The sequence below is a fragment of the Mesoplodon densirostris genome, chromosome 9 (genome assembly GCF_025265405.1).
Source record: "Mesoplodon densirostris isolate mMesDen1 chromosome 9, mMesDen1 primary haplotype, whole genome shotgun sequence".
NCBI classification, from domain to species: Eukaryota; Metazoa; Chordata; class Mammalia; order Artiodactyla; family Ziphiidae; genus Mesoplodon; species Mesoplodon densirostris.
The window spans coordinates 47,926,779-47,951,791 of NC_082669.1; the positions used below are offsets into that span (position 1 = coordinate 47,926,779).

General features: G+C 38.3%; 1 protein-coding gene and 1 non-coding gene across 2 annotated transcripts; both read right to left on the reverse strand.

Moving 5' to 3' along the window:
* Positions 1–1,117: 1,117 nt before the first annotated feature.
* TMEM106B (transmembrane protein 106B) lies at positions 1,118–23,720 on the reverse strand. The gene is made up of 8 exons (XM_060108906.1): positions 23,606–23,720; positions 20,861–21,079; positions 17,682–17,745; positions 13,698–13,857; positions 3,793–3,933; positions 3,492–3,541; positions 2,656–2,709; positions 1,118–1,913 (listed from the first exon to the last, which is right to left on the reverse strand). Exons 2-8 carry the CDS (start codon positions 21,075–21,077, stop codon positions 1,775–1,777), a joined length of 825 nt encoding a protein of 274 aa, XP_059964889.1. The 5' UTR covers positions 21,078–21,079; positions 23,606–23,720; the 3' UTR covers positions 1,118–1,774.
* TRNAR-CCU (transfer RNA arginine (anticodon CCU)) lies at positions 12,573–12,647 on the reverse strand. The gene has a single exon. It is a non-coding gene; the product is annotated as a tRNA-Arg (tRNA).
* Positions 23,721–25,013: the final 1,293 nt, after the last annotated feature.

Consider the following 25,013-nt stretch of genomic DNA (forward strand, 5'->3'; position numbering starts at 1 on the left):
AAAAAATATTAAAGATTGGGTCGGACTACAAAATCCATAATAAATTTAAAGGGGTGATTTTTAGTTTAATAGTAAGGATGGATGAGTTAGCGATGGATTAAGGGAAGACTAAGTAGTTAAAAAAAAAAGAAGTTAGTGCATTTCACCCATTTAAGTTCACTGAAGAAAACTTAGAGAAAGTAACATGAAAGTAAGGGGAAACCTGAGTAGGTTTAAAGGCAGAAAGGAGGGCTTCATTAGCTCTAATTAAATAAAGCTCATGTTCTATAGCTGAGAGAGTCAGACTTATAAATAAGAATGTTTCAGACCCATGTTAGGCACTTTGGGAGTAGGGAGAGGGGTAACCTGATCTCTGTCACTAGGGAACATAGGAAACTACTCTCAAGCCACTTACTGTTTTTGGTATCACAGTCAGCCCCTATGCTCAGTGGTAGGTATTTAAAAGGTACTCAGAACGTGGTAAGCAAAAAGGCAAAAAGCCCAAATGCAAAATGGTATTAAAAATATAAAATAGCAAAATGAATAAGTCAATAATTTACACTTGAAAACAATTTTAAATAAAATCCAAACCAAAAGTAGAAACCTTTAAAAATGTAACCTGCTAGGGGCATGATATCCATGATGTGCCAAGTAATTAAATTTTTGAAAGCATAATATAGGTTTTATTTTGCTATAGCCACCGTAATTTAATAACAGGATTTCTTGGATAATTTTACCAAAGAAATAACTTCCTCCTCTAAAACATTCATAAAATTGATCATTTGGGTACCTAACAGTTGTGAAAAGTAAGTGTATTCATAATTCTTTAGTATGAAAAGCAACTTTAAAAAAAGTGGAGCATCAAAATATTTTATTTCAAATCTATGTTATGCCTGATCTAATATGTAATTGGAAACATACATTCTAGAGGTTTCTGAATATCATTTTCCTTTTTTTTACAAATTTTTATGAGCAACTTACTATATTTTAAATCTGTACCACTTTATTTGACATTAAAGCTACATAAAAGCCATGCAGAATTTATTTACAATACTGTACATTAAATGATTATGTTTCAAGATTACATAAAAATTTCACACAACTATAACTAACATGGAAAGATGTGAAACACATTACTTAAGGGTTTTAAAAAATTTTAGGTACAGAATTTTGCAAAGATTATTTTGGTTTATTAAGTGTTATGCAAGCAATAGCTTGAAGTAAGATTGACAAAAACATGCAAATGAGTAGGATTTCAACATGAAAAAATAAAAACATTTAGCTAAAAGCTAAAATAGCACATAACTGAAATACTACCAAGTAGCAATGGGAATTTATAAAACAGGACAAAAAAGGTTACTCTTTAAATGTCTTCATGAATAGGCCCACAGTAATTTTCTATAAAAACATTCAGAAATAAAGTTTCTCAAATTATGTTCATCACATAATTATATTCATCACAAATCATCAATTATGTTTTCAGTAGTGATTAGAGCTATGAATTTTAAATAATTATTTATCCTGTAGGAGAAGTCTTAGTTTTCCAGACCAGGAGCAAAGAAAACCAATCAGTAAATTTAGATTCAAGTAAAAGATCCTGGTACAAATATCATGAACACAGAGTGGAGAGTTGTAATAACCTACAAGTCCACATACTCTTAGCCGTACTTTTAAAACAGAAGTATAAACTTTAGGTTGTTCAATTTAAGATCTCCTATCAGGAAGTAAGTACCTCATCCTTCAGAGTTTGTAAAATGTCAATAGGTATTTCCTCTCCAGGTGCATCTTTCAGTTTTCACTGTTGTGGCTGAAGTACATTTAGATATTCAGACTGCCCCAACTGATAAGTTGTGTTCCTTCCACAATCAACGTACTGGTACCTCTCCTGGGATATCTGTTCTGAGTGTCCAAAGTAAGTTGTTGTTACAGTAACTCTAAAAATAAAATAAATGGGGAGAAACACTGAATAGTTATATATAAAAAAGCTTTCTAAAGTGAGAACACTTTATATATCAAAATTCTCTCCAGGGAGAGATTATTTGATTAATGATAACTTAATATTATGGACATGGGCCTCTTAGGGAATATTTCCCCAACAGACAACAGGAATGCTGGCTGAGAAAGCCCTATCCAAAAATAATTATATACAAAAATGTATTTTTTCAAAACACCTATCTTTAATTAAAATAGATATTTAGTTCACTGCACTCTTAAAAATAATCACACAGTTCTCTCATCAGAGGAAAAGGTTAATCAAATGTTAGCTAATGGTCCAAATACTCAACCTATAACCTACAGTGTTCTCATGGCTTAGGATAACACCCAATTTGCAAACCAATAACTTTCCTGGTCTTCGCTACTGTTACTGCCTTTACCACAGGCAGCAAGGAATTGGGTATTGAGCTCATCCTTCTCTCTATCCCAATTTCTACCATTTTCCCAAGTTCTTGCAAGGTCCAGATTCACTGTTTGGCAGCTGTGTGATCCTTCACTACTCCTCTGAACTCCTATTTCCTCATGTGTAAAGTGGGATACTATTTACTTCACCTCATTGCAATCCTGTAAGGCTTAAAACCCAAATGAGAGCATTTATAAAGATGTGTATACTCTAAGCCAATGTTATACATCTAAAGTTTTTAAACAAAGAATCTTTCAAAAAAAAAAATTCGTACTTACTGCATCATGAGTACTATGTTATGCACTTTGATGGATATCAGTGTACAGAAATCACTGTTAAAGAAAAAACAATGTGAATAAATACAAACTGACATTGTAAATTTAAAATAGTTTAATTACAGTTCCTCTTCCTGTGTTAAAGCTAACAGAAATACTATTAAGAAGATATAATAAATAAGCATTTAATGGTTGAGCATTTTCTGTATCTCAAATGATGATTAATATTTTCATGGCTTCTTATTCTATGCCTTCATACTACAACAATTGTAGAGTTGTCTACTTATTATTTCTACTTTTTGTTTACCTTTTGAAATTTTAGTAACCATTTTATTAGTTACTCAGAAATTCTATATCAGGCTGACACCAAAAGGTGATAAAAATTATCACTATTTTTTACTTAACAAGAGCTAATAATCATCTAGACCTAATTTAAAAGCTTTACAACTTCAAACCAGCAATAGAGTTCTAAACATCATTAGCATTTTTAGTCCTCCTATACTAAATCAGAAACAAATACTAGAATATGTGAGATTATGATTCTCATAACATAGTAAATAAAAAGTGCCATGGTGTATATGATCCTAATTCTGAAAAAAAAATTATGTGTATACGTATATATACATTAACGTTATACATGTTGAAAGGGGAGAAGAGAAGGACAGAGATGATCAGAGGCCGGAAGGAATATTCCAAAATGTGGTCTTGTCACTTCTAAGATGATGGGAAATTAAACATATATATATATATATATATATATATATATATATATATTCACACCTACACACACTTACTCTTTATAATTTAATGAGAGAAAATAATTAAAAATCAGAACTTACAACATATAACTCATTTCCTCTGCTATGATAGTAGGTACTGTATAATCAATCTGAAAGGCAAAAAATAAATCAATAGAGAACACGATCAAAACATCAAGTATTTCAGATACATTTTATAACTTCAAAGAGTTTGGAAATTTCTCCCTTTATGGGTTTGATTCTAGGACTTTTTCTTACACATGTATGGGATACAATTCAAAGTCTAGTTCTTTAGGAAATCCCCCATCTCCCTCAAGTTAATATGACACACAAAGTTGAGACTCATTTAACTTCTCCAAAGTATTTCATGAATGAAGCTTACCTGTTTCATATCCAGTGGACCAATATTGGTAATGTTGTTTAAGCGTGCCTTTCCAATAACTGTTTTTGAAAATTGAACTTGTGCAGTGATGTTTTCAACTTCAACAGAATAATAGTTATTGTTCGTTATATTTAGTGTGTTCTGAAAAAGAAAGGAGGCACAAAATGTACAAGTTATCTTAGAATAAGCATAATATGAATCAAAATTAATACAGAAGATGACTCTCCAGCTGTGGCTATGCTTAATTTATTGGGAGGAAGGAAAGTATCACCAAAAATGTCAAAGAACATTCAATGAACCAATTATTTGGTTTTATGCATGAGTACTATGTATATAAAATGCCTACAATGAACACATACTTTTAAAAAGTAGGCACAAAAAATGTATAGTACAAGAATACAGAAAAATGAATGTTAGAAAATGTATTTGCGGCCTTAGCAAAAATTCAATAAAAAACATTCTAAAATTTCATCAAAATTTTTCTAAATGTTAACACATACATCTTCGCAGACTAAGCTACTTCTGATTCGATTAAATACAAAGACAACCTTTTAAAATGTTAAACACAACTTTAAATAAACTTTCTATTTTAAAAAAATTGGTACTTTAACTTCATGAGTAGAAATTTCTAGCAGGTCACTTTTGAGAAGAAACGGGATAGATTCAAAACTGGCTGGGAAGAAATGCAGTTGTATCATTTCTATACTTAACAGCTGGGGCCAACTTTTGCAATTCTAACTTAAAACAATTGTTTCAAATTACTTTAGAAAATAGTCAATGAAATAAAAAAGAAAAATGTTAAATCAAGAAATAAAAGATAGGGCTTCCCTGGTGGCACAGTGGTTAACAATCCACCTGCCAAGGCAGAGGACACGGGTTCAATCCCAGGCCCGAGAAGATCCCAAATGCCACGGAGCAACTCAGCCCGTGCGCCACAACTACTGAGCCTGCGCTCTAAAACCTGCAGGCCACAACTACTGAAGCCCGAGTGCCGAGTCCGTGCTCCGCAAAAAGAGAAGCCACCACAATGCGAAGCCCATACACCGCAACGAAGAGTAGCCCCTGCTCACCGCAACTAGAGAAAGCCCGTGCACAGCAATGAGGACCCAACACAGGCAAAAAAAAAAAAGAAAAAAAAACCCCACAAATAAATTTATAAAAAAATTTTTTTTCTGAATTAAAAAAAAAATTTTCAATCAGGTTGATTGAATCCATGGATACACAACTGGAGGATATGGAGGGCAGACTACATGTTAATAGTCAGGCCTGGAAAGAAGTAAAGATAAACATTATGGTATTTTTCAAATGTCTTTTAATGATAATTAAACATTTTCATAAGTAGAAAGACAATAAATATTACTAAAAAAGAGTAGTAGTAGTAATATATACTAATTTTAAGAAACAAAAGTAATACTAATTACATTTTTGAAAACACTGATAGAAAATGGTCAGAAATCTCACTTTTTTTTTAACATCTTTATTAGAGTATAATTGCTTTACAATGGTGTGTTAGTTTCTGCTTTATAACAAAGTGAATCAGTTATACATATACATATGTTCCCATATCTCTTCCCTCTTGGATCTCCCTCCCTCCCACCCTCCCTATCCCACCCCTCTAGGCGGTCACAAAGCACCGAGCTGATCTCCCTGTGCTATGTGGCTGCTTCCCACTAGCAATCTATTTTACGTTTGGTAGTGTATATATGTCCATGCCACTCTCTCACTTTGTCCCAGCTTACCCTTCCCCCTCCCCGTGTCCTCAAGTCCATTCCCTAGTAGGTCTGCGTCCTTATTCACGTCCTGCCCCTAGGTTCTTCATGACCATTTAAAAAAAATTTTAGATTCCATATATATGTGTTAGCATACGGTATTTTTCTCTTTCTGACTTACTTCACTCTGTATGACAGACCCTAGGACCATCCACCTCACTACAAATAACTCAATTTCGCTTCTTTTTATGGCTAAGTAATATTCCATTGTATATATGTGCCACGTCTTCTTTATCCATTCATCCGATGAAGGACATTTAGGTTGCTTCCATCAACTGGCTACAGTAAACAGAGCTGCAATAAACATTTTGGTACATGACTGTTTTTGAATTATGGTTTTCTCAGGGTATATGCCTAGTAGTGGGATTGCTGGGTCATATGGTAGTTCTATTTGTAGTTTTTTAAGGAACCTCCATACTGGATGTACCAATTCACATTCCCATCAGCAGTGCAAGAGTGTTCCCTTTTCTCTATACCCTCTCCAGCATTTACTGTTTCTAGATTTTTTGATGATGGCCATTGTGACTGGTGTGAGATAATATCTGATTGTAGTTTTGATTGCATTTCTCTAATGATTAAAGATGTTGAGCATTCTTTTTTTATTAGTTTCTGCTTTATAACAAAGTGAATCAGTCATACATATACATCTGTCCCACATCCCTTCCCTCATACATCTCCCTCCCTCCCACCCTCCCCATCCCACCCCTCCAGGTGGTCACAAAGCACCGAGCTGATCTCCCTGTGCTCTGCGGCTGCTTCCCACTATCTATTTACCTTACGTTTGGTAGTGTATATATGTCCATGCCTCTCTTTCGCTTTGTCACAGCTTACCCTTCCCCCTCCCCATATCCTCAAGTCCATTCTCAAGTAGGTCTGTGTCTTTATTCCCGTTTTACCCCTAGGTTCTTCATGACTTTTTTTTTTAATTCCATATATATGTGTTAGCATACGGTATTTGTCTTTCTCTTTCTGACTTACTTCACTTTGTATGACAGACTCTAGGTCTATCCACCTCATTACAAATAGCTCAGTTTCGTTTCTTTTTATGGCTGAGTAATATTCCATTGTATATATGTGCCACATCTTCTTTATCCATTCATCCGATGATGGACACTTAGGTTGTTTCCAGCTCCAGGCTATTGTGAATAGAGCTGCAATGAACATTTTGGTACATGTCTCTTTTTGAATTATGGTTTTCTCAGGGTATATGCCTAGTAGTGGGATTGCTGGGTCATATGGTAGTTCTATTTTTAGTTTTTTAAGGAACCTCCATACTCTTCTCCATAGTGGCTGTACAAATTCACATTCCCACCAGCAGTGCAAGAGTGTTCCCTTTTCTCCACACCCTCTCCAGCATTTATTGTTTCTAGATTTCTTGATGATGGCCATTCTGACTGGTGTGAGATGATATCTCATTGTAGTTTTGATTTGCATTTCTCTAATGATTAATGATGTTGAACATTCTTTCATGTGTTTGTTGGCAGTCTGTATATCTTCTTTGGAGAAATGCCTATTTAAGTCTTCTGCCCATTTTTGGATTGGGTTGTTTGTTTTTTTGCTATTGAGCTGCATGAGCTGTTTATAAATTTTGGAGATTAATCCTTTGTCAGTTGCTTCATTTGCAAATATTTTCTCCCATTCTGAGGGTTGTCTTTTGGTCTTCTTTATGGTTTCCTTTGCTGTGCAAAAGCTTTGAAGTTTCATTAGGTCCCATTTGTTTATCTTTGTCTTTATTTCCATTTCTCTAGGAGGTGGGTCCAAAAGGATCTTGCTGTGATTTATGTCATAGAGTGTTCTGCCTATGTTTTCCTCTAAGAGTTTGATAGTTTCTGGCCTTACATTTAGGTCTTTAATCCATTTTGAGCTTATTTTTGTGTATGGTGTTAGGGAATGATCTAATCTCAAACTTCTACATGTCCCTGTCCAGTTTTCCCAGCACCACTTATTGAAGAGACTGTCCTTTCTCCACTGTACATTCCTGCCTCCTTTATCAAAGATAAGTTGGCCATATGTGTGTGGGTTTATCTCTGGGCTTTCTATCCTGATCCACTGATCTACTTTTCTGTTTTTATGCCAGTACCACACTGTCTTAATTACTGTAGCTTTGCAGTATAGTCTGAAGTCAGGGAGCCTGATTCCTCCAGCTCCGTTTTTCGTTCTCAAGATTGCTTTGGCTATTCAGGGTCTTTTGTTTTTCCAAACAAATTTTGAAATTTTTTGTTCTAGTTCTGTGAAAAATGCCAGTGGTAGTTTGATAGGGATTGCATTGAATCTGTAGATTGCTTTGGGTAGTATAGTCATTTTCACAATATTGATTCTTCCAATCCAGGAGCATGGTATATCTCTCCATCTATTTGTATCATCTTTAATTTATTTCATCAGTGTCTTATAATTTTCTGCATACAGGTCTTTTGTCTCCTTAGGTAGGTTTATTCCTAGATATTTTATTCTTTTTGTTGCAATGGTAAATGGGAGTGTTTTCTTGATTTCATTTTCAGATTTTTCATCATTAGTGTACAGGAATGCCAGAGATTTCTGTACATTAATTTTGTATCCTGCTACTTTACCAAATTCATTGATTAGCTCTAGTAGTTTTTCGGTAGCATCTTTAGGATTCTCTATGTATAGTATCATGTCATCTGCAAACAGTGACAGCTTTACTTCTTCTTTTCCAATTTGGATTCCTTTTATTTCCTTTTCTTCTCTGATTGCTGTGGCTAAGACTTCCAAAACTATGTTGAATAAGAGTGGTGAGAGTGGGCAGCCTTGTCTTGTTCCTGATCTTAGTGGAAATGGTTTCAGTTTTTCACCATTGAGGACAATGTTGGCTGTGGGTTTGTCATATATGGCCTTTATTATGTTGGGGAAAGTTCCCTCTATGCCTACTTTTTGCAGGGTTTTTATCATAAATGGGTGTTGAATTTTGTCAAAAGCTTTCTCTGCATCTATTGAGATGATCATATGGTTTTTCTCCTTCAATTTGTTAATATGGTGTATCATGCTGACTGATTTGCGAGTATTAAAGAATCCTTGTATTCCTGGGATAAACCCCACTTGATCATGGTGTATGATCCTTTTAATGTGCTGTTGGATTCTGTTTGCTAGTATTTTGTTGAGGATTTTTGCATCTATGTTCATCAGTGATATTGGCCTGTAGTTTTCTTTCTTTGTGACATTTTTGCCTAGTTTTGGAATCAGGGTGATGGTGGCCTCGTAGAATAAGTTTGGGAGTGTTCCTCCCTCTGCTATATTTTGGAGGAGTTTGAGAAGGATAGGTGTTAGCTCTTCTCTAAATGTTTGACAGAACTCGCCTGTGAAGCCATTTGGTCCTGGTCTTTTGTTTGTTGGAAGATTTTTTTTTTTTTTTTTTTTTTTTTTTGCTGTACGCGGGCCTCTCACTGCTGTGGCCTCTCCCGTTGCGGAGCACAGGCTCCGGACACACAGGCTCCGCGGCCATGGCTCGCGGGCCCAGCCGCTCCGCGGCATGTGGGATCTTCCGGGATCGGGGCACGAACCCGTGTCCCCTGCATCGGCAGGCGGACTCTCAACCACTGCGCCACCAGGGGAGCCCTGTTGGAAGATTTTTAATCACAGTTTCAATTTCACTGCTTGTGATTGGTCTGTTCATATTTTCTATTTCTTCTTGATTCAGTCTTGGCAGGTTATGCATTTCTAAGAATTTGCCCATTTCTTCCAGGTTGTCCATTTTATTGTCAAAGAGTTGCTTGTAGTAATCTCTCATGATCTTTTGTATTTCTGCAGTGTCAGTTGTTACTTCTTTTTCATTTCTATTGATTTGAGTCTTCTCCCTTTTTTTCTTGATGAGTCTGGCTAATGGTTTATCAATTTTGTTTATCTTCTCAAAGAACCAGCTTTTAGTTTTATTGATTTTGCTAATGTTTCCTTCATATCTTTTTCATTTATTTCTGATCTGATCTTTATGATTTCTTTCCTTCTGCTAAATTTGGGGTCTTCTTGTTCTTCTCTAATTGCTTTAGGTGCAAGGTTAGGTTGTTTATTCGAGATGTTTCCTGTTTCTTAAGGTAGGATTGTAGTGCTATAAAATTCCCTCTTAGAACTGCTTTTGCTGCATCCCATAGGTTTTGGGTCATTGTGTCTCCATTGTCATTTGTTTCTAGGTATTTTTTGATTTCCTCTTTTATTTCTTCAGTGATCACTTCTATTGTTTATCCTCCATGTGTTGTTTTTTTTTTTTTTTTACAGATCTTTCCCTGTAATTGATATCTAGTCTCATAGCGTTGTGGTCGGAAAAGATACTTGATACAATTTCAATTTTCTTAAATTTACCAAGGCTTGATTTGTGACCCAAGATATGATCTATCCTGGAGAGTGTTCCATGAGCACTTGAGAAAAATGTGTATTCTGTTGTTTTTGGATGGAATGTCCTATAAATATCAATTATGTCCATCTTGTTTAATGTTTCATTTAAAGCTTCTGTTTCCTTATTTATTTTCATTCTGGATGATCTGTCCATTGGTGAAAGTGGGGTGTTAAAGTCCCCTACTATGAATGTGTTACTGTCGATTTCCCCTTTTATGGCTGTTAGTACTTGCCTTATTGAGGTGCTCCTATGTTGGGTGCATAAATATTTACAATTGTTATATCTTCTTCTTGGATCGATCCCTTGATTATTATGTAGTGTCCTTCTTTGTCTCTTCTAATAGTCTTTATTTTAAAGTCAATTTTGTCTGATATGAGATTTGCTACTCCAGCTTTCTTTTGGTTTTCATTTGCATGGAATATCTTTTTCCATTCCCTCACTTTCAGTCTGCATGTATCCCTAGGTCTGAAGTGGGACTCTTGTAGACAGCGTATATACAGGTCTTGTTTTTGTATCCATTCAGCCAGTCTATGTCTTTTGGTTGGAGCATTTAATCCATTACATTTAAGGTAATCATCAATATGTATGTTCCTATTACAATTTTCTTAATTTTCTTTTAAAAGGATAAAATACAATAAAGTTAGATAAACAAAGTTATTAAAATAAAAAATAATTATTAAGAAATTTGTTTTTAATTAAAAAAAAATGACGGACAGAACCCTAGGACAAATGGTTAAAGGAAAGCTATACGGACAAAATCTCACACAGAAGCATACACATACACACTCACAAAAAGAGGAAAAGGGGAAAAAATAATATATCTTGCTCTCAAAGTCCACCTCCTCTATTTGGGATGATTCATTGTCTATTCAGGTATTTCAGAGATGCAGGGTATATCACGTTGATTGTGGAGTTTTAATCCACTGCTTCTGAGGCTGCTGGGAGAAATTTCCATTTCTCTTCTTTGTTTGCACGGCTCCTGGGGTTCAGCTTTGGATTTGGCCCCTCCTGTGCATGTAGGTCACCTGAGGGCGTCTGTTCTTCACTCAGACAGGATGGGGTTAAAGGAGCCGCTGATTCGGGGGCTCTGGCTCACACAGGCCTGGGGGAGGGGGAGGGAGCGGTATGGATGCAGGGTGAGCCTGCGGCGGCAGAGGCCAGCATGACGTTGCACCAGCCTGAGGTGCGCCGTACGTTCTTCCGGGGAAGTTGTCCCTGGATCACTGTTCCCTGGCAGTGGCGGGCTGCACAGGCTCCTGGGAGGGGAGGTGTGGAGAGTGACCTGTGCTCACACACAGGCTTCTTGGTGGTGGCAGCAGCAGCCTTAGCGTCTCATGCCTGTCTCTGGGTTCCGCACTGATAGCCGTGGGTCACGCCCGTCTCTGGAGCTCCTTTAAGCAGCGCTCTTAATCCCCTCTCCTCGTGCACCAGGAAACAAAGAGGGAAGAAAAAGTCTCTTGCCTCTTCGGCAGGTCCAGCCTTTTTGCCCGGACTCCCTTCCGGCTAGCCGTGGTGCACTATCCCCTTCAGGCTGTGTTCACGCAGCCAACCCCCGTCTTCTCCCTGGGATCCGACCTCCAAAGGCCGAGCCTCAGCTCCCAGCCCCCGCCCGTCCCGGCGGGTGAGCAGACAAGCCTCTCGGACTGGTGAGTGCCGGTTGGCAGCGATCCTCTGTGAGGGAATCTCTCCACTTTGCCCTCTGCACCCGTTGGTGTGCTCTCCTCCGCGGCTCCGAAGCTTCCCCCCTCTGCCACCCGCAGTCTCCGCCCACAAAGGGGCTTCCTAGTGTGTGGAAACCTTTCCTCCTTCACAGCTCCCTCCCACTGGTGCAGGTCCCATCCCTATTCTTTTGTCTCTGTTTATTCTTTTTTCTTTTGCCCTACCCAGGTACGTGGGGGAGTTTCTTGCCTTTTGGGAGGTCTGAGGTCTTCTGCTAGCGTTCAGTGGGTGTTCCGTAGGAGTTGTTCCACGTGTAGATGTATTTCTGATGTATCTGTGGGGAGGAAGGTGATCTCCGCTTTTTACTCTTCCGCCATCTTCCCCCCGTGAGAAATCTCAGCTTTTTATCTCACTGTCACTCAGTTAAACCTAATGTTTATCTATATAATAAACCTATTTCTTATTTAATGTTCACACTTTCTCAATTTAGTGAAGGACTAGTACCCCTAAATGTGGGAATTCCTGAATAATTATTTAAAATAAAGTAAGATATTTACATTTAAATATACTTTCTGGTATCTAAAAGGGACCAGCACATGGATTTTATTATTTTTCATTATAAATTTACAGTTACCTGATACTAAAACAGACTCTGGAGGTTGGCCAAAAATATCCAGCCATTGTTTTAAACCCCACACAAAAAGGGAAAATTTGTTCCTTTTTCCAAATGGCTGTTACAATGGAAAAATACCCAACAATAATTCCCCAATGATAGGAAATGATTTACAATTAGTACTGTGTTATGTTTTATGCATATATATTTTTTCCCTGTATATAGTTTATTTTTTTGGCCACGCAGTGCAGCTTGTGGGATCTTCTTTTTTAAAATATTTATTTATTTAGGCTGTGCCAGGTCTTCGTTGCGGCACGTGGGATCTTTAGTTGCGGCATGCAGGCTTCTTAGTGGCAGCATGTGGACTTCTTAGCTGTGGCAAGCATGCGGGATCTAGTTCCCTGACCAGGGATCAAACCTGGGCCCCTTCTGCATTAGGAGTGCAGAGTCTTACCCACTGGACCACCAGGGAAGTCCCAACTTGTGGGATCTTAGTTCCCCGATCAGGGATGGAACCTGGGCCCTCAGTAGTGAAAGTGCAGAGTCCTAACCACTGGAGTGCCAGGGAATTCCCAGGGTTTTTAAAATTTTTCTGTGTTTTTTTTTAAAGGTTGACAACGTTTGACAGTACGCCATGAGGATAAATGAATTCATGGGAGTACTTTTTTTCCTATAATTAAGTAGTAATTCCACTTTAACACACATTCCCTTTCACTTCCTGTCCCTCTAAATCCCCCTCCTCCCAACCAGCATCACAGGCATCTCTACCTCAACCTCAAGCATACCAACCACCTCTTTGAGGAAAACCAACTGAAGTCCAATCTCTCTCTTCCAAACAAATCACTGCCACACAGATGTACCTTAAAGCCTGAAGCAATATATATATTCCTTTTTAATAATACGGTGGTTTGCAAACCATGCTTCTTTCAAATAAATGTTAACATGTAAAACAGGTACAAGACCTTCTCTGAGGTGTTTGTTTGTTTGCTTGTTTGTTTTCAAGTGTGGGAAGGTTGTAGAGTCCTAAAAACCACTGTCCTGAGAAACACAGATTTTCACACATACTAATTTGCAAGAGAAATCAGTCACTTGTTCTCTACCTTTTAAAACAAAGGAATGGTCTGTTAAAGATGACAGAAACTGTGTTTCACAAAACACAAGGAAATGAAAATGTTACATGTATAACATGTATTGAACTAACTATGTTAACGTCTGGCTAGAAGCTATTCAGAGTCAAATGTTGAAAAGTAAATAGATTGTAATTACTTTTTTCCCAGTAATTAATTGTTTTATTTTACCCTCCCAAAGGCATCTTCAAATGCTAAATGATTCTGAATACACAGAATTTGCCAATTTGCCATTTTCAGCAGAATCAGAAATGACAGAAAAGGTCAATATAGCAGACACACAGAAAGAAAACTGAGTAAGTGTTACCTTTAACATTCTCTCAATAAGGACAAAGGTGCTACTTAACATGACAACAGAATGAAGTCAAATATTTTTAATATAAATATGTACTTACCGTGATATTTAAATATATTGTACGCTTTGGAACATCATAACTGACGTATGCCGATTTTACACCAATGTATTTCACGTCGATAGAGCGAGGGAAAAGGAAAAACACAGCCAGTCCAGAAAGAAGCAGACAGACAAACACAGAAGCCATCACATACAGTTTTCTGAAAAGGAAAATGGAATATTTAAATATACATGCATCAAAAATTACATAATGAAACATTTAGAGAAGACATTTTCATTTTGAATTTTTCCCCTTTTATACCAGCAGGAAAAGATGTATGATTTTTACCAACTTTTTACATTATAAAAGTATTGAACAGGGTTAGTTTTGAATCTATTAAGTGTTAAAATGGTCTCCTTAAAAGACATATTTTCCTTTTTGGAGACTAGGATTTCAGGCTTATTATAGATAGAACATTTACTGTGGTGATTCCCAAACCAGGCTGCTCATTAGAATCAAGCTGGGGAGCTTTATAAAACTATAGATTTCAAGACTCCCTGATGAATTCACTGAAGCAGAATTTTCACATATGAGTTTTGGCATTATATGATTCCCTAAAGTGACTGCTCATCAGAACCACCTATGAAGCCCTTAAAAATGTAATGACATAACAATATGCCTCATCAGTCTCACTAAGACAGTCCGTTTTGAGTCTCCTCATTCGGAAGTATTTATGTACTCCTTTTTACTTATTTTTTAAATACATTTATTTATTTATTTATTTTTGGCTGCATTGAGTCTTCATTGCTGCGCATGGGCTTTCTCTAGTGGCAGCGAGCGGGGGCTACTCTTCTTTGTGGTACACGGGCTCCTCATTGCAGTGGCTTCTCTTGTTGCAGAGCACAGGCTTTAGGTGCATGGGCTTCAGTAGGTGCAGCATGTGGGCTCAGTAGTTGTGGCTCATGGGCTCTAGAGCGCAGGCTCAGTAGTTGTGGCACACAGGCTTAGTTGCTCCACAGCATGTGGGATCTTCCCGGACCAGGGCTTGAACCCGTGTGTCCTGCATTGGCAGGAAGATTCTTAACCACTGTGCCACCAGGCAAGTCCCTGTACTCCTTTTTAAAAATATTGTTTACATTAATCATGTCTGCTTTGAATTTGCTGTTAAACTGTTTCTTTAAAATCAAGAAAGGGGATATTATTATGCAGAGATAAAATAAAGAAAAAATAAAACTCACATGACTTTGCTATTCATCTACCTCCCAGATGGAAGTGTTTCTCTTCCATCTCTCACTCTTTATTTCCATAGATGAAAACTGCCTCTTATCTTTAAGTTTACCAACAAAACTAGAGTTTCAAGACACTGCAGTCGGCCCTCCAGTATTTGTGGGTTTCTAATCCCTGAATTCAACCAACCATGGATCAAAATTTCCCTCTATGGTTGGTTGAATCCACAGATTTGAAATCTCAGATGTGGAGGGTCGACTGTACTATGCCATTTTATATGAGGGACTTGAGCATCAGCAGATTTTGGTATATGTGAGGGCTCCTGGAAGCAATCTCCCCATGGACACTCAGGGACGAAAGAATTTCCCTGGTTTCTCCAATAAACAGCACTCTGTCAAAGCCCATAGCACCCTTCTTTTGGTTTCTTTTTCTGTCTTGCATGTCACTTAGTTTATCTTTTCCTTATATTCTAGCCATCCAAAAAATTCTTGTTTTATCCTTTCCTCCATCCTCTCTTCCCTAAAGAGAGATTTGTACCTAAATGCCCTGATGGATCTCATCTTATCCCTCACAACAGTTATTTCAAGTACCTCTTGCAGATGTTTTATAAATGTTTCTGAGTATTTTAACTTGCCCAAGTTAAGAAAAGAGAGCAAAATCGTTTATCAAAAAACAAAATAGGGCTTCCCTGGTGGCGCAGTTGTTGAGAGTCCGCCTGCCGATGCAGGGGACACAGGTTCGTGCCCCGGTCCGGGAAGATCCCACATGCCGCGGAGCGGCTGGGCCCGTGAGCCATGGCTGCTGAGCCTGCACGTCCGGAGCCTGTGCTCCGCAATGGGACAGGCCACAACAATGAGAAGCCCGCGTACCACACACACAAAAAATAAAAAATATAAAACAAACAAAAATTCACTAAATCACTACTACTTGACCTATACTGCTGTCTGGAGCAAACAGAGAAATTCCCACTCACTCATTCTGGACTTCCAACCTGAGTAGGGTGGTGATCACTACTGGATTACCTAATAGGTAGTTTAAAAACACACCTATAGTACCCACTATACACCAAAACACCTTAAAAAGGTATAAAAAGAGCTTAAAAATCATGATAAAAATGTGAACTTTGTTGGATTTTTTTACACTTTAGTGTTTTTATTTCTCATGTGCAGGTGAGCCCACCACACTCTGGTACCTAGGGCCTGTAAGTCAGCTCTAGGTGTGAATATATGAATCAGTATTCTAAATTACTTTGTGCCCAAAGCTTACAGCCATAACAAATATTGCTCAACCTGGTGGGACAATAAAATAACATTCCCCTTAGTATTTCATACCAAACTGAAAAATTGGCTAGTTCACTGATGAAGTACATAGATCTCCATTACAAAACTCATCAGTAATAATTTTTCTTATGGCTCTAGGGACAGTAACAGAGTCCTGCAAAGTATACAGTACTGATGAAGTTATGAAGGTTGTGCAGTTTATTTGGACTCAAGTTACAATTCTGTATCTGCCATTTCATATTTGCAGCATTTTAGGTAATTTACTCTTTTCCTCCATTTTAAAACCTGTAGGTTTGTTTCGAAGATTAAATCACATAGCTAAAGTATGGAGACAAAAGCAATTAATAATTTCTTGACTACCTCATCACAACTCCAACTTATAAAGAACCACAGTTTTCCCAAAATATTATAATTTTACTACATATTGAGAGTTACTGTTTTTTATTACAAATCTGAAACTCCTAAAAATTCTTGAGGAGCTTCCTATAAGTTCTCAGATTTCTTAGCTTACTACAGGTGCCAGGATCTGGTCCTTGTTATTTTCTCTAGCCTCATCTGTACCACTTTCCCACAGCGCTGTTTACTTTAGCCATACATCTGAAGGCTGGACCACTCCTCTGGCCCTTTCAGGTGCTATTCCCTCTGCTTGTTAGGGTTAGGAAATTAACCCTAATTTCTCGCACATTCATAACTATCTATATATTATATAATAAAGGGTCAAACTGACTGTTTATAAACTCCTGGGTTCATCTTCTTTCCATGAAAACTTAGACATGCTGTTCTACTGCTTATGTGTTTAAAGAACTGTGGTCAAGAAGTAACACGCCAATCTGATTTTCTATCCCTTATAAATTAATTGATGCTTTGCTTGGATGCTCAAAGGGGCTTTTCAGTTTTTTGTTCTTACCTTTAAAGTCCAGTCATTTCACTAAGAAGGGTTGATTATTTCCAAAATTATGGTATGTCTTTTCTTTTTTTAAACTTTAAAAAAAAATATTTACTTATTTATTTGGCTGTGCCGGGTCTTAGTTGTGGCACGCAGGATCTTCTTGCCTCATGCGGGATCTAGCTCCCTGACCAGGGATCAAACCCGGGCTCCCTGCATGGGGGGCACGGAGACTTAGCCACTGGGCCACCGGGGAAGTCCTTGTCTTTTCAATATGTAGATTCACGTATTGCTTTACTTCAGGGAAGTGATCTTGAATTAAATGTTTGCTATTTGTTCAGTTTGCCTCCTTTGATTTTCTTCAGGGACTCCAATTACATTTATGCTCAATTTCCTTGGCTTGTGTTCTACACCATTTCTCTCAAGTACTTTTCAAGAACTTACCACAATAAGGAATCATTTTTTAATTTAATGACATAAAGTATATGATGGTATAACCTAACAACCTGATAGCATTTTTCCTTTGAATAGTTTTTGTTTGTTTGTTTGCTTGGGTGAGTAGTTTTAATTAAAATATTTACTTATACATAATCTAAAAAGCAAAAAATACAAAAAAAACACACAAACTGCCATTTTCTTATAATCACTTACGTTCTTCTTGGCCTTAATCTCTGATCACTGTATGGAATTAATGCCACCAGTTGGTTTTCTTGTCCTAAAAGTAAAAGAATTAGATTTAGAAATTTATTAACATGATTAATTAAAAATATAGTGGTTCCTCATCAAAGTCTGGTTTGGAAAGACCAGAATACTATCTGGTTCTCATCTCATTCCTTTAGTAAACTGCTCTCAACATCTTCAAAAATTATCCAGTAGCAGCTGAGTTCCAAAGCAGATATTGTGTTTTTTCATACCTCAATTTCTAGCTAATAAAAATATTATAAAGAATGAGGAAGAGTAACTCTTTCTTCCACTGAGAAAAAAATCTAAAAAGTCCCAGCTTTCAGAAGATCTGAATTTACCAGGCCTTCCTTCACCCAATCAGTTTTCTATTCCCCACAGTTTTCCATTAAGACTTCAATTTGATTATCTGAATGAGAGCAGAAGAAACATATTGTTACTGCTGTCCTGAAACCCCTATAACTGCAGAGATTCCTACACTATCTCCCCTGAAAACCAAAACTGACACATATTAAGTCTCATGCTCCAAGAACCCCTATTTATACAGAGTCTTCCAGGACTCTTTCAGGTCACACCCCTCTCCACATTAAGTCACTACAAAATTCAGTAGTTCTTTCTTGGGTTGAGCATTATCCATATGCTTTAATGGATAAATGGACTTTTAAATGCCAATTTTCCAATCTTTTCACAACTTGGCTCTTTGTACTAACTATCAAAGCACCACAGTCAAGTTCCCTTTTAATGCTTTCCATAATACTTTCATTATTCCTCCCTGCTCCCTCCATGTCTCCCCTCATCTACACTCCCCCTACCATACCCACATATAAATAATATATATAATATGTATCTCTGTGTGTGTGTGTGTGTGTGTGTGTACATATCCTATCTTGTTTGGTGGTATTCATCTGTCTAAACTGCAACTGGTTAAAACCAACCCTTTGGCGACTATACCTGTATCCACACAGCTAAAAGTAGATAAAGAAAAACAAACAACTATGCTCACTAGTCTCATTTAGATTACTATCTCAAGTGGCCCTTAATAATGCCAGCTATATGTCTCTAGTTCATACTCTCAATCTGGGGAATTCCCTGGTGTTCCAGTGGTTAGGACTCTGTACTTTCACCGCCATAGGGCTGGATGTGATCCCTGGTCAGGGATCCCGCAAGCCGTGTGGCACGGCCCCCCAAAAAAGTGCATACTCTTAATCTGACTCTCCCAAACTACAATTTCATAACTTCCACTTTCTCTTCAAACCTCCAATATCTTCTCCCCTATCCTTACTCTTAGCTCATGATGTGGAAAAGAGAACTTCCACAAGCTACCACCACATCTACCCACCCACCCACCTGCCTCTGCATCCATATACTCTACCTTCCCTTCTACTGCTGGGAGCAAATTGCCCATGCTTCTCTGGAGGAGCAGCCCTCTGCACTTGTGCACCAGATCTAATAATTGTCCTCTGTTGCCTGCATTATCAATGTTTTCTCTATGGAAAAATCTCATCAGCATACAAACATAGTATTCATTCCATCTTTAAAAAATTCTTCTCCTGATGTACAGCCCCCTCTAGCTACCACCTCTCTTCTCTCCTTTTCCTCTAAAACAGCAAAAGTCCTCAAAAAAGCTATTTTCTAACTATAACTTTGCTCCTTCTATGCATTCCTGATCCTACTCTATACATGCTATACATTTTTTTGCAGACTACCAAAACTGCTCTTTTAAAGGTGGCCTCTAAATCACCAAATCCCATGGGCACTTCTCAGTCCTCACATTACTTGATCAGGTCTAACATAGTTGATCAATCTCTCCTCTACCAAGGAGTACATCTTCTTCATTTATCTTCTAGGACACCACAGACAAAGGGATTTCCTACTTCTACTCTAGCTGCTCTTTTTAGTGTCCTTTACTAATTCTTTCTCATGTCACTGACCCAAAATGTTGCAATGCCCCAAAGTTCAGTGCTAAAGTCTCTTCTGTTTTCTATTCACACTGACAACCTTGGTGCTGTCATCCAACTCACCTAAAGTATCATCTATACACTGATGACTCCAGCCTAGGCCTTGCATCCGAATTCCAGGCCCTTATTATAGCTAACTTTCTATTGAACATATCCACTTAGATGTCAAATATGCATCTCCAAACTTACATATCTAACACTGAGCTCCTGACCTCTCACCTGACACATACACTCAAACCTTCTTTTCTCCATTTTAATAAATGGCTACTCCATTCTTCCAGGTGCTCAGACAAAAAATACCTCTGAATTCCTCCTCAATCTTACTATCCACAATGTACATCCAGGCTGCTAAAAATGCTTACTAGCTATACCTCAAAAATATAGTATCCAGATTGCAAAAATGAGACTCCAGCCCTCCCCCTGCCCCCAGCCTGGTGCATTAATACCTTTAACTACAATAATCCTTTTATTCTCAAATACCTACTACCTCTGCAAACATAAAGCCTTATATTGTCATTTTCTCCTACCCTCGGGGTCTCTCCAGGGTTAAATATCAACTTCAATCAAGCAGAAAATGAGAATAGTACAAGGTACTTTTACTATTGCTACTTATTACCATTGCTACTAAAGTAGCCTACAAACAGCAGGTGGAGATTACTCCCTACTGACTTCCCCTATGACATGCCACAAACTGATTTTTTTTTTCCTATATGGCTCATCTTCATATACTGTCCCTCTTCATGTAGATCCTTTTAAAAATAACTAATTAGTGCATGACCAGCTTATTATTATTCTTTAAATAACAAATCAAAAATATTAGGTCACCACATTACTTAAATTGCTCCTAACACTCAATATGGCAAGGTGACTGTGATATGACTTCTACTTATGCCAAATAGGACTAAAAGTTTACAGTCAAGAGATGCTGCATATCTGCTATAATTGCAGGTGGGAAAGAAAAGATATATGGAGGTAGAAGAGTGGTTTTCATTATTGCTTTAGGACCCTAATTAAAATCTTTATGTTTGTTTCTTTGTGTCCTTTTGACTGAAAATAACTGATCCGAAGTTTTAACTGTAATTCTAAGTCTTTTAAAACATAAAGGGTTGTGCTCAGACCCACAGATTTCACAGTATTTGTGCAAACACTTGGAAACATTCTTTAAAGAAAAAACAGTGCAATAACACATACCCCTAGGAATTCTTCCTGTTCCTTGACAAGTGGGGCAAGTGACACTATCTCTTCCTGTAAATTCCACATATGGAAACTGAGAGACATCTCCACTTCTTCCATCTTCATTATGGGCTTCACTATTAACCAATCCAGTCCTCATATTTTCAGTTGATGTGACTCCATAAGCATCTTCTTTATTTGAATGTAAAGGCAAATGAGAAAAAGACTTTCCCATGTCTAAGAAAAAAAAAATCTTACAGTAAACTTCAGTCAAGAAGTATACTCAAGAACATTATAGGATATTTATACTGATCAAATTAATTTAGAACAACCTTCAAGGGAGCGTTCAAATCACTATCTGGATTAGAATTATACTCAATCAAAATAATGTCCGAAACAAGGGAGCCATTTACTAGAGTCCAAATGTGTTTTTCTAACAAAATATTATGAAATGATATATCAGAGTTATGATAAGAATGGGCTTTCAAACAACATTAAAATTTGACAAAAGTCTCCACTTTCTTAGAGTTCTCTGAAAAGAAACACATGGACTTCACTTTTCTTAGAATAAAACAAAAACACATTCTACCTTTAAATCAATTAGCACTGAAGGCAAAAGTGGCTTTGGGCAGATTACAACTAGGTATCACCAGGAAATATCAAAGTAGTATTTTTCAGCCTTTTAAAATTCATGCCCCTATGTGATAAATAAAATCCCCAATCTTTCTCATCCTCACATTTCTTGCTTTAAACATTTAAATACTTGCAACAAAAAACCGCTCAAAAAACAAACCTACAGATTTTTCTTTCATTCAACAGTTGGTGGAGTTAAAATTATGAAATTAATATTCTAAAATATTGACTATAATTTACCAATACAAAACAGCAAAATTTAGAACATTAATTTCAAAATTTTAGGATGACAGTATCAAAAATACAAGAGGGAAATTAAATATAAATTTAAAGACAAATAAAAATAAAGTGTTAGTACCTACAGCAAAATAACCTCTGTAGGTAGGTAACTCAGTAACACTGCAGTTTAAGTCACAATTTTAAGGATTAAAAAAACTTAAAAAGTCATATATTCTAATCGGTTGATATTCTGAGGACAAATTAACAAAGCGGGAAAGCTGAATTTAAAAATAATACATTCCGGGCTTCCCTGGTGGCGCAGTGGTTGAGAGTCCGCCTGCCGATGCAGGGGGCACGGGTTCATGCCCCGGTCCGGGAAGATCCCACATGCCGCGGAGCGGCTGGGCCCGTGAGCCATGGCCGCTGAGCCTGCGCGTCCGAAGCCCGTGCTCCGCAATGGGAGAGGCCACAACAGTGAGAGGCCCGCGTACCGAAAAAAAAAAAAATAAGAAAAAAAAAATAATACATTCATTCTCTTTCTAAATTTGACCATATATTTTTTATCAGTTCCTAAAAATAGATTAAAGACATTCATATAAAGAGACATATTTCTTTAAAAAATTCTAACTGATGTGAATGAGGAAAACTGACACTCAAAATAATTCAATTTATCTTATGCTATGAAGAAAAGTTTGCTTTTTAAAACTGGCATGCCATCCATGTGTTAGGGTCACCCAAACACACTGTAAACAGCAGGATAAAAAATTATATGACTAGTAGACAAACTTAAAACTTCAGAATGATGAATAAAGATGTTGATTTTTACTATTTTTAAAAAATTTATACACACATTGCCCATTAAGTTCAAAAACGTAAATGATTTATGACTCCTAAAAATGCATTATTTTCTCTTGATTTTGCTCGAAGACATTACATGCAAGCCTAACCAATACTTGCCAGTCACAGGTGGTTCAGGGGTGAATTAACATCACTGTCCCCACACACTTTGACCTTGGGGCCTATGTGGAATATTAGATGAGCTGGGATCAATGGGCCTCAGCGGCACCCTTTTACGATCTCAGTTAACAGAGGTATAGGGTGCCTCCCACTGGAATGCCTTAAGAGGGGAAAAGACACAGAAGGCAAGAACAAGTGGCTCTCAGTCTGGGCCTGCTTTCTATACTTATGTAACAGTTGCCTTGATACAGTCGGCCTTGAACTGGTGTTTGTTTTATCAAGGCTAATGGACAAGTGCCAGATTTCGTCAGGTACTGGGCATCCTTGCCCTCCCTACTGGATTTTCCCCAGAGCACTGCTAAGTTTAACAACTTTTATTCTTGGAGACTCTTTAGTTTATAATAAAGAGGTACTAGGCCCCTGTGCTCAATATTTTTATCAAAATCCCTTAATTTACTTAAAACCAACCCGAACTTTAGACTCCTTACGGAAAAAGGAAAAAAAAAAGTACATGACTCCATCCAATTTAAATGGGTCGTGATCTTCTGAACGAAGGAAGTCGGCGCCTTTCATAAGCTACATCAACAAAACCCAGGATACAGCCTGCCTACTTTGGAAAGGTTAAAGATAAAATACAGGCAGTCGGGCAAGAAAACTCAAAAAGAGGAAAACCAGGGGCCACCTGGCCACTCAAGGTGTAGGGACCTGGAATCTCTCCCGTGCGCCGGGCTAGAACAGAAGCCCTGAGCCCCTAGGCAGGAAGCTGGGCCCGGATAAGAGGTGATGACACACCTCCATAACCCAGCCCAGAGCGCCTCCCCGGTCTCCGCGCGTGTCCCGCGGCCCCGTAGCCTCCCCTCCTCCACCTCCTCATCCGGCTCGGCTCTTCCCAGGGCGCCCGCTCGGCCCCGCTCCATAAGGGGACCTGGAGGCTGCCCGTCCCGGGTCGCTCACCGGCATACGGGGTGCTACGCAGTCCCGAGTTGCTCCGGCGCGGACAGGCCCGAAGACAGGGTCACGGAATCCGCAGTCCCGGGTGCTGAGGTTAGAGCGACGGGCCTGCAGCGCTGGGTCGCCGCGGGGCCCGGGTGGGGGAGGGGCGGCACAATAACCACAACAGCTGAGGCCCCTCTCTGCTGCAACCTGCGCCCGAGCCTGCGCAGAGCGCTCCCTGAGAGGAGGAGGTGTGGCCCGGAAGCGTGCAACACGCATGCGTTCTTCCTCCGTCTTCCTAAAGCGATGAAGGGAACTTCCTGAGGCGCGTCTGTGCTTGTTCGCCCTCCGTTTCGTTACCTTGGTCTCCCAAGACTTAGAGGTAAAATTTGGCTGCCCTATCACTGGAAGATTTGAAAATACTAGTCCCCCCTCCGTTTTTCCCTGTCCGGCTATTTCCCTTTGCAGAGGGGAAAGACGTGTACTGCCTGCCTCGGCCCTGAGCTGAGCAGCCTCTTCGTCCACGCCCTTCAAGTGGTCCTGACACTCGCGACGCTGGGAAGTGAGATAAACTGGTTGGTAGACACATGTCTGGTAGCCGAAAAGTCACATATATTTTAACTTAGAACCTCTTTATTACTAGAAAGAAACAGCCGCGGTTTTGTTTTGTTTTTGTTTTGCACGTGGTGTCACCCTCCTCCCCCCAGTGCTTAGGGAGATCCTCGCTCAAATCCCAGTGTTTCAGCTTATCGCTGTAGACTTGGGGCTACTCTCCCTAACATTTCAAAGGGTGGGTAATCTTATGGAGAAAATGAAAATAACAATACAGAGTTGTTTTGAAGGTTAAATGAGATATTGGGAATAATTGTCAAACATGGACTAGACTCATTGCCTGCAGAGAACTTAACGTTTAATGAATGAAAGCTATTGTTAACTATCACGGCCACAAGGTACATAGTAACCAAGGAAGAAAGTGATAGTAATTTATTTCTGTGTTCTGACAGGATAGGTGTGTTTGGCCAATGGAATATGAAGATATGTAAAAATAAGAAATGCAAGTCAAAAACACACAATTTAATATCTAAAATTATTACATACACATGTAAGACAATGAGCCTTCTCACACTATGTTGGTGAAGATATAAACTCATACATTTCCTGGCAAGCAGTTAGGCAATATGTAGCAAGAGTATTAAAACTTCGAATTTTCACATCCTTTAGTCCCACAATCCCACCTTTTGGAATTTATCCTAAACCTAATGAGAACTCTAGTAAGATTACAGTACAAAGTGCATTCATTTAAATAACTTAAATGTCCAACAATGCAACGTTGGTTAAATCATTCCCTGACCTCTCCTTTTAGCCCATGTTTTCTGTTGGGATGTTAATTAAATCATTTAACCCCTCATAATCAGCCCAGGCCTTCCAA